The following is a 13,542-nucleotide window of genomic DNA, read 5'->3' on the forward strand; positions in this document are numbered from 1 at the left end:
AATTTTTTCCATCTCCTTCCAAATTTTTGTAAAATTTTCCTATGCCCGTGAAACATCAATACTTGTTTTCTGCCCTTTGTGCTAAATCTTGGTTTGGTCCCTACTCATACCATGAGGCATTGATCTTTTATTAAATAAACCATCCTTTTGAGATTTGTTTGAAAGATATTTTGAATGGTAGATAGTGAGTCATAAAGCATTAAATCCCAAAAAAGTGTCTACCACATATGAATCCTCATAGGTGCCCACATAAAATGACATTGTTCACAAACTGACAAATTTGCTTGCAGGGCATTTGTTTTTACTTATTTGTATTCTCATATAGGCAGAGTAACTCAAGCTAGAATTAGAAGGTGCTTCAACTCAGGAAGCCTTTCTCTACCCCCCCCCCCCCCCCCCCTTGTTGTTTTCTGTTGTTTGATGTTGTCTAGGTGTATCGGGGTTTTCTCTTATATGTTTGTTTCCTACCAAGAAAAAAAAAAAAAACTCGCTGTTCTTTGCGTGATCCTTGCGTGTCATCTTTAGTTTTAAGATATATAAATATGTATATATGGATTATAGCTTTAAAGGGAACTTAATCAATGACTTACTTAGACGCATCACTCACTTCTATAGCTTCAAAGGAAGAACATCATAATGGTTAAATCTACAGAAAGGTTGTTGGAAGCTGTTAATATTCTAATTTAGAGACTTAAATCTTTTTAAATTGCAGTGAGATTTTGCTGGACAGATTTTGTAGTTTTGATCACTCAACTGAACCTGACTTGTGATGAGTTTTCAGTTCTAAAGATCTTCAATTAAGAATTTCTTATTTATATATTGCTTTTCAAACTCATTTGGTTTTATAGAGCTGAGAACCTCCTTTTCCATTTTAATTTAAGTAGAACATAACTGATATCTTGGGAGGAAACTTTTGCTTTTCATGGCAGAAATCTCTCTCAAATAATTTTTATTTTAATAATCTATTTTTGGTATTAGTCAATTCATTCAGATTCTACTAAAAAGAAATAAATAAATTACATTCCAATTCCTGTATCCCATAGAAAACTGAACAAGAGAACAGTTTAAATTATCAATTAATGTTGCTTGTTAGCAACAGCAACACTAAACAAACAATAACCAGATTGATGGGATTGACCAATCACATTGATATTGTCATTTGTCACAAATTCACAGGCTAAATGTCACTACCATCCACGTTTGAAGTTTGAAATTTACCTAAAAAGTTTCAACTTATCACCAATAATGGTGAAGGAAGAACAAGTCATTTTTCTTATTTGAAAATTGTCCTCTTTTGCTCCTAAAAAAAGAAAAAGAAAAATCAATCGTTGAATCTCGTTGAGATAGAAATTTTGTCCCATACAACTCCGATGGGTGGTTCAGTTGGCAAAGATCAACGCTTCCACATAGTAGGTTAGAGTTCAATCCCCTCGAGGCAGGGGCGAAGCTCAATAAAAAAAAGCCTCTTGAGGATGTAATCGTGTTGTGTGCAAGCTGGCCCGGATGAACCTCAATAAAAAAAATAAAAAATTGCCCCATATATATAAAATTACTATCACTTTATATATAAAGCAAATAAAGTGCTTCTTGAAGATATTACAGTCATTGAGTCTCGAAAACACCATGTGTCACGACTTGAATGCTGTGTGATAACAAACAAAAATTCTATGTAATTACATAACTAACTCTAAAACGTTCCATGTTTAAAAATTTTCACTTCCTTTGCAACCAAACAAAACTTAAGAAGAAAGATGTAGGTCCTACATTGTCTAATTTTTTGTGTTCAATCTAATACATTATGGTTGTGATTGTGTCATTTAAGTTGACTAGTCAATAGGCACATGCAGTTGCACGTGGGCTTTTTGTTTATATTTTGGTTAGGTTGAAGGTTATTGAATATTGATTTTTAATGGTAATGAATGGTTCGGCTCAAATAATTTTTAATTCTACTCTATTTTCATTTTCTAATAAAAATTCTTGTTTACAGGAGAATGTGAGAGAATTAATTTACGTTAAGATAATTCTAACTCAATTAATGAGTTTCTTTATTTATTCATTTTTTTTGGAGGGTTTTCATCTGTCAAACGGTTACAATAAGAGGTTGTAGTTAGTTTAGAAATGTGAGCTTCTTGGCAAAAGATATCATTTTAATTCGACTAAGAAAAATATGTTAATTCCATTACCTTGGTGTATAAGACAAATATCTAACAAAATAGGAAATACTTGACAATTTTTTTCTACAGGAAACTAACATATGATATTGAAAATGACATACTTTAAAGATATAACATATAGGAGGAGCTCACCAAATTACACATATCGATTATCAACCAATGAAAGCCCTTAAAAAATAATTGAAATACCTCTAATTCTATAATTTGAGATAGTGGCTTTCTTTTCACTTGGTTTTCCTCTTTCTCCGTTTGAAACTCCCTCTTTATCAATCAATGATGCATTATTTTGTCAACCCTTTTATTTTTCCAAGCAAACAAGTTGACCACATAGACCACGACGCTAAATTAAGAACGAGATTTAAGAATATGAAATAATGAAAATCCAATAGATGAGATAAATTAGCAATAGATACAAGTTTTATGATAAGTGTTTGCACCGTTTTAATTATTTATTATCTTTTTATTTTTATATCAAAATTTACAACGATTTCATAAAAAAGAAAACTTGCATGGTTCCATGGCAAGTGGGTATGTCACTTGTAGAAGTGCTTTGTTCTGATCAAGAGAAATGTATGTTGTTTGTATACAGGTACATGTCTATTCAGGGGGTGGTATATTGCTTGGGGGAGTGCTTTGTTCTGATCAGGGGAGGAGTATATTGCTTGTGAACGGATACGTGCCTATTCAAGGGGAGTAATTCTGATCAGGTGAGGGGTATGTTATTTGTGAATGGGTACATGTCTATTCAAGGGGTTATGTCGCTTGGGGGAGTGCTTTGTTCTGATTAAGGGACATGTCTATTCAAATGGGGTATTCTGGACAATAAAAAAACATACCACAACTCTTTCAAGTTTTTCTTTATATAGTAGTATGATATGATGATTTAATAGTTAATAATGGACTTCAAAACTAAACTCTGAACTTTTTTTTTTGGTAAACACCACTTCATTCACTTAAACAAGATAACACAACTCTTTCAAGTTTTTCTTTATATAGTAGTATGATATGATGATTTAATAGTTAATAATGGACTTCAAAACTAAACTCTAAACTTTTTTTTTTGGTAAACACCACTTCATTCACTTAAACAAGATAGCACAGACACACAAATAAAAGAAAAATACAGACACAAAAGAAAGGGAAAAATACAACAGAGAAAATCATGAAAACACAAAGATCGAACCAATCCAAGGAGCGGAAATTGACCAACCTGTCGAACATGCTATAGACAGGATCATCTAGGTTAAGGGTGGGTCAAGCCCAATATACCCTTAAAAAGAAAATTGCAACAAATACAACACCAAATAAGCATCAACACCCACTAAACTCTGAACTTTTGCATTCAAAGAGTGAAGGTCAATTGACAATTATTGAATCACTTAGCATTGGCAAAGCAAGAAGAATCTGCCTACAAAATCTTCATTAATTCCTATGGAGGATTAGGAAAGAATGTCAAAGAACTCCTCCTAACTAGTAGCACAAGACATGATGGATGCTTACTTGCTCATTAGTGTTAAACACCAATCGAGTTTCTTCAACTAGCAGACCTTCCTCTAAGAACTTGACAGGAGGAGATGTGTGTGACAGTCTCTAATTAGTCTTGAGTCTACATCTACAAGGCCAAAACCTTTCTCAAGAGGCAAGGTTGTGCTTCAATGCTGCGCATTTAATGCGCAGCAAGGTGAAGCGCACGGTCGAGATCGAAATCTCGACCGAAATTTCGATCTCGGCCGTGCGCTGTACATGCTGCGCATTAAATGCGCAACATACAAGTCACAACGCAAGAGGCAACGATATTCCTTCCTTTGATGGCTAACAACTCAACTTCAAATGTTGAGCAAAGGTCAATCAATTTAGCAAAGCCTCATGTATACTAACCTATATGGTAAGACAAAAAGTCAGGCTGATTTGCTTATGGCAAAATGGTACAACCTTTTATACAGGGATTTTGCCACTAAAGTGGTGTCCAATCTCGACCAATAATCTTTATTTTTTTTGAGTTTCAGTGGTGTAGATTAAAAAGTCAAAAAAAAAATAAAATAAGACGGGTGGTCAGAGATTTATCAGAATTTATCTTGACCGTATGCAACTCTGTGCTGTAGATTAATTGTGCAGTACTGAAGCAAAATCTCATCAGTAAAATTAAAAAAATATAGACGATGAATGAAACGGTAACGGTCCAAGACTCTGAGCACGTTCCGTTCCATCAACCACAGACCCACCAACTCGGAAATAAAAGTAAGAAGATGGGAGAGATTACTTCCACGTTCCAACTACAGATCGCACTTCAAATAAGAAGACACCCAAGAAGAGAACCAGAACAAGACTGGTAGGAATTGATGCCCAGAGAACGGTAGCTGAACTCCCACACCTGTTAGACAGAAGGGTTGGGAAGAAGGAGCAGAAGCAGAAGCAGAAGGAAGAGAGGCTAATTGTGCTTGATTGAACTGGGAAGCTCGAGAACTCTTCAAGCACTGCAGACCTGAATCAAGAAAGAGATGTTTCATCTCTTCAAAGCTAACTTTCTGGAGGAACTTCTTGTTGTAACAGGTTTGATAACCATTCAAGGCATTTATGGGTTCTATTCGGTATTCGCAAGCCATCTCATGTCCATTGGCATCCCCAATTCCTTCCTTATCATCTATGGAAACATTGCCACTTCCATTCTTCTCCTTCCTTTATCATTTTCCTTTGAAAGGTTTGTGTTTGCTGCATGTTCAGTTTAACCAATTACCTCTCTCTCTCTCTCTCTCTCTCTCTGTGGAAACCTTCTAATGAAGTAAGCATATGTTTGTCTTGCTTTTATACAGGCAGAACTGGCCAAAGAAATTCACTCTTAAGATAATACGTCAATTGCTCTTGATTTCCTTTGGAGGGTAACAAGCTTCATTCACAGATCTTCTTTTTCTCTGTCTAAACTGATGAAATTTTAATGGGTTCAGAAATTTTAAGAGTTCTTAGTTTATGATATATGCTTGAGTTTTCAGCACAATGTTCCAAGCTCTGATGCTCATGGGGATTCAGAAAACTGCTCCTGCTGTTGCTTCTGCCATGCCCAACCTTGCTCCAGGCTTCATCTTCCTAATTGCTTGGTCACTCGGGTACTAACTATCTCTTCTCTTCTATTTTCTCTCCATCCATCTGCTCATTAGATGAGAAAAATCAAAACCCATATGAATGAAAACATAGAAGATACTTTTCTTCATTACATGAGTCAAATGATTACGTTTCTTCCAAGTTCAGGTTAGAGCAGGTGAACCTCAAATGCATTTACAGTAAAGTAAAGATTCTTGGAACACTTGCTTGCATCGGAGGAGCCTTAGCTATGAGTTTCTTTCATGGCCCACAGCCTTCACATTCACTGTTACTACTTGCTTCATTAGATAAAGACAAGATTATTGGTTGCTTGTGTTTGATTGGAGCAGTTTTTTCTTTATCCTGTACTAGTGTTTTACAGGTAAAATTCATCTCTGTATCATGTTTTGATGCTTCAATTATTTACTATTCTTTGTTTTGATCAATAACGGTGGATTTCCCCAACTCTTCCATTGTCTTCAGGCTCAAGTAATGGTGGATTTCCCTGCACCCATGTCCTTGAGTGCTGCAACAGCTTTTATTGGTGCCATTTTTATAGGAATAGTGCAGTCGATCCAAGAACATAGACTAAACTTTGATTGGCCAACTGTGAATGCTCAAATCCTTATGGCAGCTATTCTAATGGTAACTGTTAAATTAAGCACAAAATAGGGTTTTCAAAAGGAAAATAAAAAACCAATTTTAAAAAGCACCTTCCCCTCCTTTACACCAAAAACTGTTCCAAAGCCAGATATACAATCAAAGAACCTTGGCCTAACTCTGCTCAACTTTATTTATAAATAAATGAATTCATCTCACTTTTCTACAGAATCATTGTTTTTATATCTTTCTTTTCCCTTTTCAACTAGTGATTTTTCACAAAAATTGGAATCTACAGGGAGGGATTGTGGGTGGAGCTTGCACAAGCTTTAGTATATGGTCAATGAAAAAAAGAGGACCTGTTTTCGTCTCCATGTTCAACCCCATTGGAACACTGTTCTCTGTAATCATCTCTTGGTTCACCATAGGTGATGCCATGACCTTGGGAAGGTATATAAGTTTTTTCTTTTGAATTCTCTTCATATTGATTGAGCAAGTGAAGGTAGTTCTTTAGAGCTAACTCATAACCACTTTGGATTTTGCAGTTTATTTGGAATGCTAGTCATGTTCAGTGGTCTCTATTTTGTGCTATGGGCAAAGAAGAATGAAGATCTCATCTCCATTAGAAAGGCTGATGAGACAAGCTTTGATCCGGAGAGGCCTCTTTTAAGTTAACCGTTCTATTCTCAGAACTACTTTGTTGCCATATTTGATCTAGGTACTTCCTTCAATGGAGATTTCTTCTTCATTAGGTTTCATTTTCCAAATTTATATTGGCCAAAAACCATGTTTGTGTAGTCTGTAAGAAATGTACATAAGCACCCTCAAACATAACAAAAGAGGAAATGGATTACGTTCTCATTTTCTATGTTTTCATTTTTTAAATACGTTTGGTTTCTATTTTAAAACTTATTTTTGTTTAAAAGAATAGAAAAACCATATAACGAGAATGTAGTCCCTAATCCATTGTGGTCCCATGAGATTACATTTTTATCTGAAAAATAAATATATACAAACTCACATACATTGACAAGAATTTTTTTTATTGCACAAGGACAAGATTGGTTTAGAGCCTGTTTGGTTACATGAGTCTGGATATTTCAAATATCTAGAGATTTCAAATCAGTGGAGTCATAATTTATAAAATTAAATGTTTAGTTGTGGAATGAAATATGTGGATTCATCCTAAAAAACTATTTGATCGACGTGATTTTTATGAATTTGTAAATGTATAGTTTTTTTGAAATCTCTGGATTTCACCCCTTACCCATAAATCTACAGATTCACGTTTTTAGTGTAAAAAGGTGAATCTCTAGATTTCATGAATCTAGAGATTTTTACAACCAAATATGTATAATTCTCAGATTCATGAATCTAGAGATTTGAAATCTCTGGATTCATGTAACCAAACAGGCCCTTATGAGGTTTCTATCCACCAAACCCAATTAGAAAAAGAAATTGGTGGTGAAAATTCGTACGATTCCACTCAATGGATTTATACTGCCAGATCTGCCTTTTGGGCCTAGGTGGGCTTGGACTTGGTCCTAATTCCTTATTATCATTGATGATTATTCTAGCCCAGCCAATTAAATTGATTTTTTTCCCCTTTTTTTTTTTGGTTTGAAAAATGAATTTCTTTTAATACAATGATTGTGAAGGATCTTTCTACCAACTAAAAAATTATGAAGGACTCTTGTAGCTCCACCCCAGAATTTTATCCAATTTCCTTGTGAATGCGTGACATATGTTTTAACATCACATCAAAGGGTTGAGGTCTATTTGCAAGTCGCAAGTCACAAATGTTATGATTAAATTAAAATAAAATTTTGATGTGACTTGTAAATAGACCCCAGTCCTTTAATGTAATGTTAGGACATATGTCATACATCCACAAGGAAATGGATGGTCCGTTTACTTGTCAGAAATGGACTGAATATCAGTCTGCTCCATTCCCCCCCAGTGGGGCCCTTGCATTCCAATAGAATGAGTCCTAAGAGTTTTGTCTTGATCGTATTTCTTGTTTATTTGAGTTTTGTGGATGGCATGTCCAACCCAAGCCCATATGTACATAGCCTGATGACTTGAACGATCGCCGAAGTTTTTTTTTTTTTTTTTTATTTGGGCCTACAAAAATATTCATCGCCCATCACTCACGGCTTAATTTCATGATATATATGCCTATGAGCTTCAACTAGAATTAGGATTTTCCCTAGGATGTACACCCGAATGTGAAAATTAATTTTCTATAACTAGTGTGGTAAAAATAAGAATTATTATTATTGTTATTTTTTGAATATGAAGTTCATCCAAACCAACTCACTTGTATCTCAACTACATCCTCAAGATAACTTAAACATACCATTAGGAAGAGTTGAATCCATGAGGCAACTGATTCTTCATTAAGAAATTCATTAATCTTCATATCTACTATTCAACTTATAATTTATTTTATTTTTATTTGTTAAAATCCAGCATATATTCCTAATACCCTACAATTTGTCTTATTTTTGGGGAAATTACAAGATTGCTCAATTGTGGCTTAGAGGGCTGATTCTCATCTTAGATATGATCCAAGGTTCTCCCCCCCCCCCACCACCCCCAAAATTAGAGAGTGCAAGTCACTCAAACTTTATAAGAAAAATTTTCTTTTTTGGTAAAAACTTTAAAAGTAGATTAAGATCTTAGACAAAATGGAAGAATTGAAATCCATACCATCATGGCATAATATTCCCAACCACCATTAGAGTCAATTACTCTACTAATGAGTAAGGATTTGTTGAACTGGTGTTGTCTTCATAATTAATTTTGAGCTGTAGAGTTCACTGGGTATACTGAAGAGTGTGCTAGTTGCACCAACTCTATTTAATGTTTCAACAAGAGCGAAATCCCAATTTTAATATTTTTCTTACAAAATTTTTTTCATGTGATAAAGGATTTTCTTCTCCATGACCATGTCTAGTTAAGTATGACGCTTCACTATTTCACATTTTGAAAACTATTCCATATGATCTGAAGTTTTAAATTAGAACGAAATTTAAGACAAAGGGTTAGTAAGGTCTTTGACTTAAAGAATTAATTAATTTAGTAGAGTAAGAGTCTCTTCACTCTTCATGATCTTTTACTTTCACTAGTATTGGTTCTTGCTTCATATAAAAGACCACAAGCTGTGTTAGTTAAGCTTTCTCTAATTCATGATTAGGACTTATGGGCTGTGCTGGTGACATCAATAACAACCCTATTTGATTGGAACATCTCTCATGGGAGTGTTTTAAGTCATCACCCACCCTTCTCTTTAGTCCAACAACTACTCATCTTACTTGGTTAAAAGTCCCTATAATATTACAAATTTTCATTTATTTCTCCTTGCTCTTCAAGTCTCACAATATCTTCACTCTTGGTTTTTTCAATTTAGTCCAAACCCTAACTTAATGAATCCCCACCTATAGATTAAATTGGAAGCCAAATTATCAACTACATGTGGTCACAGGTACAAAAGAAATCTATAGATTTTAAAGGGTTTATGACTTTACAATCAGATCAAGTGGAAGAGAAGTCAAGACTCCTAGAAGTTGCTTCTACTTTTTTGGAAATTTCATACAAGAATTTCAATATTGTTGGGCAAGATTGTGCTACACAGATAAACATCATTGGATGGATTTTCTCTACCATTTCATTGTTTGATGTCACAGCTAAATTCATTGTGTTTTGATGGGAATTGAAACTTCTTTCAAGGCTGAGATGTTTGAACTTATAAAACTATTTTTCCCAATATAAACCTTAAGGATCACTAACTGGTGATAGATCACAACTGTTAATACAGTTAATGGTTGCATGTCTAAGACATTTCTATAAAACTTCTACCCAAAAATAGAAAATACAATTTAAAAGGTTACAATAACAAAATATACAGCTTTGATGGTGAAGATGATGACCCCAGCAACTATTTAAAGTTTTGACTTCCAAGTGTTTATTATTACTGTTTTGAGGAAAAAAGTATGAACTCTATAAGTTCTCATTAATGGGTAGTTCAGCAAAAATAGATCACTAAAGCTTTGATGTTTCATCATAATTAAATAAGAAGCGTGATGAAGGTCTCTCACTCTGACGATAGATCAGATTGAGTCTTGATTTTCTATCATTCAAGATAGAGAGATCTATGCTTTTTTCATGTTTCTTCAATATACTATACGAAGTGAAGTCTACGTGAGGGTCTTATCTCTGATTTATCTATCAATATTCACAGATGAACCATGTTTTTATTATGTGGTGGAGAAATGTGACGAAAACATACACGTCTTTAACTGATAAGTAAAAGATTCTGACTCAGATCTAAATATTTTTGTCAAACAACATTAAATTTATTGTTGTTTGTTATTTTTTTTTCAGGCACAGATTTTTCAGTGTCAAGAAATATCTTCAAAAATAGAAAAACTGATTTTTGTGTTCATCTTTATGCTTAATTGTCTCTCTGTCGCTGTCTTTCTAGTAAGTATTGATGAGCATCTTTGATTAGATAATATCTGAAAACAGAAAAGAGTCTTTTCAGTAAATCAACATTTATTTTTAGAGAAAATTGTGTGGAAAAGAGGCATGGACCAACCGACAGAGGAGGAGAAGCTATAGGTAGTTTTCTTGGCTTGGAATTGAAGGGATATGAATAGGTCGGCAGTTAGAACCACTCCCTCTTGTTCACTTAGACTGGATGGCCGGCCGGAAAACACTCTCTCACACGCTTTTGCCTCTTTCTATCTCAGAGTTTGGAACACCATTCCTGTCGGAGGAGCACATATTGGTTCCCTGACACTTCTCTACCACACACTAAAAATGGGGTCTACGTAAAACCCAGTAGGGAGTTTCACTTTTGAATTATTTTATCAGTATTTAGACGTGGGCTCCATGTATATTGTGTGGTGAAAAAGTGTCAGAAAAACAGCGGACACAGAGGTGATCTGGACTCTGCACAGGAATACTTGCACACCCCTTAGAGCCAACCCACCCCAGATTGATACAACTCAAAACCCAGTACATGTTTTCACATCATCACTCCCCTCCGTCCGTTTATGGGCTTCACGGGCGGCGCCACCACCACAAGGCGGAGAAAAAGTCTCCCTTCCCCTTACTTACCTTCCACTTGTCAAATATTCTCAACTCTCAAACACTCTTATTTTCCTCTCTCATCGACAATGAACCAATAGCTCCACTGAAAACTAGGACTCCCTCACTTTAGACATTTAACTCCTTTTACACCATACAAAACCACAACATCAACCCCTTCTTTACTACAACATCACCTTCCTCTCCTTTTGACACTTATAAACCTCTTCTCTCTCTCTTCTCTCTCTCTCTCTCTCTCTGTCCTGCCTCTTTCTCTCTTTAAAATTACCAGTTTGTTACAGGTATCTGTATGGCTCTGGTTGTGGATCAACAACCAAGCTTCAAATATTATTGTAGGATTTGCAAGAAAGGATTTGGGTGTGGCAGAGCTCTAGGGGGTCATATGCGAGCCCATGGCATCGGAGAAGAGATTGGTCAAATGGACGACGATGACCCTGCCGGCGATTGGGACGACAAGCTTGGAGGTGGCAATCCTCCACCTGGTACCAAACGCATGTACGCACTGAGAACCAACCCAAATCGGCTCAAGAACTGCAGGATCTGTGAGAATTGTGGTAAGGAGTTTTCTTCATGGAAAGCCTTCCTTGAACATGGTAAATGTAGCTCAGAAGAAGCAGAGTCTCTTGTGTCAACGCCAGGATCTGATGAATTTGATGATGATATGGACGAAAGAAGAGGTTTTGGGTGGTCTAAAGGCAAGAGGACTAGAAGGCTGAAACTGGGTATTGGCAATTCCAATTCCAATTCAAATTGCCCTTCTAGTGAAGATGAAGATCTTGCTAATTGCCTTGTAATGCTGTCAACAGCCAAAGTTGATCCTCTGGTGGCAGAAACAGAGTCTTCTTGTGCATCGGCTTGTAAAGATGAAGAGCGGCGGAATCTGGCAAGTGTTGCCACCGCTGCTCCGGCGCTGGCCATGAATAGACTCTCCCATGATAAGGCTAAAGCTGTTGTTAGAGGTATGTTTGAATGCAAGGCATGTAAGAAAGTGTTTAATTCCCATCAAGCCTTGGGTGGGCACAGAGCTAGTCACAAGAAGGTTAAAGGATGTTTTGCAGCAAAGCTTGATGATTTAGATGAGAGCCAAGTAGATGAAGATGTGATCACCAATGAAGATTACTCAATTCCGAGCAAGTCTATTAATGCAATTCTACCTTATGAGCATGTCTCACACCCTCCTCCATTGGCAATTTCTTCTAAGAGGAAGCCTAAGGTGCATGAATGCTCTATATGTCATAGAGTTTTCACATCTGGGCAAGCATTAGGTGGCCATAAGAGATGTCATTGGGTTACTTCGAGTTCTCCAGACACATCTCAGTCAATCCCTAGATTTCATCATCTTCATCACGAGGAGCATGGCCAGCAGCAGCACCACCACCATCTTCATCATGAGGATCATGGCCAGCAACTGCACCATCTTCATCATGAGGATCATGGGCAGCCCTTCCATCAAAGGTCCAAGATGAACAAGACTGAAGCTCTTGATCTAAATCTCCCTGCACCAATTGATGATATTGCCGGAATCCGGCAAGATTCTGATACCCTATTAAGCTTCGAGGTCCCAGCAGCGATATATCTACAACCATGGATTGGGGTGCACTCAAATCATCATCACTACCACAACAACAACCACCACCACCAAAACAATGACAATCATAGTAACAGTATCAACAACAACAGCAACAATAAACAGAGCAACAACAACACTGCTAAAACTTCAGGTATTAATGTAGATGATGAAGTGGACAGTAAGGTCAAGTTAGCGAAGCTAAGTGATCTGAAGGATATCAACTTGGGTGGTGGATCACCTCCATGGTTGCAGGTTGGGATCGGTTCAACAACAAATGGGAATAGTGACCCATGATAGCTTGAATCGACACAGAGATTATATACTCAATTCAGTGTATCTATGTATCAAGCAACTGTAATTAAATTCAACAAAAAGCCCAAACCCATCATTCTTGTTATTATATTACCATCACCACCCCCATTTATTCGTGTTAATTCTTTTTTTCTTTTTTTTTGGGTCCTGAGAAAGTCCCAAATTGTTAATTGGATTATTCAGGTCTATATATATATTTCTCAATAATAATTGATTCTTCTTGGTTTCACTCAGAGATAATCTCCTACTCTTGCCATGTTTTTTCTTTTTGTTTACATAAATTAAAAATTTTCAGGAACTAGTATTGACTTCTTTTAATACATATCAATGTGGAACTTAAATAGCAGCTTATTTTTTGCACTATGATCACTGAAAATGTCATGTGAATACTAGAACCAATAATATATATAATTTAGGTATTACATAAATAATGCACTGAAAATGTCATGTGAATACTATGAAAAATAAAAAAGAATGAACCAATAATATATATAATTTAGGTATTACATAAATAAAGCGCATAAATTAATGTAATGCCCTAAAACCTACTTATAGAGTATGATATAGTACAAATCCTCTCCACCCAATGGGTCTTGCTTGGGTTATGCGCATTATATGTGCAGGACCATCAAGCAACACATTTTGGATGGTCGGATTGAAATTTTGGTCGAAATTTCGATCTTGACCGTCAAAATT

General features: G+C 35.9%; 2 protein-coding genes across 2 annotated transcripts; both read left to right on the plus strand.

The window, feature by feature from the left end:
• The first annotated feature begins 4,452 nt into the window (after positions 1-4,452).
• LOC149013442 (WAT1-related protein At5g47470-like) lies at positions 4,453-6,885 on the plus strand. The gene is made up of 7 exons (XM_089160180.1): positions 4,453-4,872; positions 4,985-5,050; positions 5,162-5,275; positions 5,418-5,631; positions 5,733-5,894; positions 6,148-6,299; positions 6,395-6,885. The coding sequence occupies exons 1-7, from the start codon at positions 4,673-4,675 to the stop codon at positions 6,522-6,524; spliced, it is 1,038 nt and encodes a 345-aa protein (XP_089016306.1). The 5' UTR covers positions 4,453-4,672; the 3' UTR covers positions 6,525-6,885.
• A 4,320-nt stretch (positions 6,886-11,205) lies between these two features.
• LOC149013443 (uncharacterized) lies at positions 11,206-13,024 on the plus strand. Its single transcript, XM_089159720.1, has one exon. The coding sequence runs from the start codon at positions 11,254-11,256 to the stop codon at positions 12,826-12,828; it is 1,575 nt and encodes a 524-aa protein (XP_089015846.1). The 5' UTR covers positions 11,206-11,253; the 3' UTR covers positions 12,829-13,024.
• Positions 13,025-13,542: the final 518 nt, after the last annotated feature.

This window comes from Hakea prostrata, chromosome 6, assembly GCF_041222555.1.
Source record: "Hakea prostrata isolate BN-2017 chromosome 6, UWA_Hpros_2, whole genome shotgun sequence".
Lineage (NCBI taxonomy): Eukaryota > Viridiplantae > Streptophyta > Magnoliopsida > Proteales > Proteaceae > Hakea > Hakea prostrata.

Excerpts from the sequence above, each read along its gene's own strand:
- LOC149013443 (XM_089159720.1), top strand. The coding sequence starts at position 11,254 with ATGGCTCTGGTTGTGGATCAACAACCAAGCTTCAAATATTATTGTAGG.
- LOC149013442 (XM_089160180.1), top strand. The coding sequence starts at position 4,673 with ATGTTTCATCTCTTCAAAGCTAACTTTCTGGAGGAACTTCTTGTTGTA. Across the intron at positions 4,873-4,984 it reads TTATCATTTTCCTTTGAAAG|GCAGAACTGGCCAAAGAAAT; the intron begins GTTTGTGTTTGC and ends GCTTTTATACAG. Across the intron at positions 5,051-5,161 it reads CTCTTGATTTCCTTTGGAGG|CACAATGTTCCAAGCTCTGA; the intron begins GTAACAAGCTTC and ends TTGAGTTTTCAG.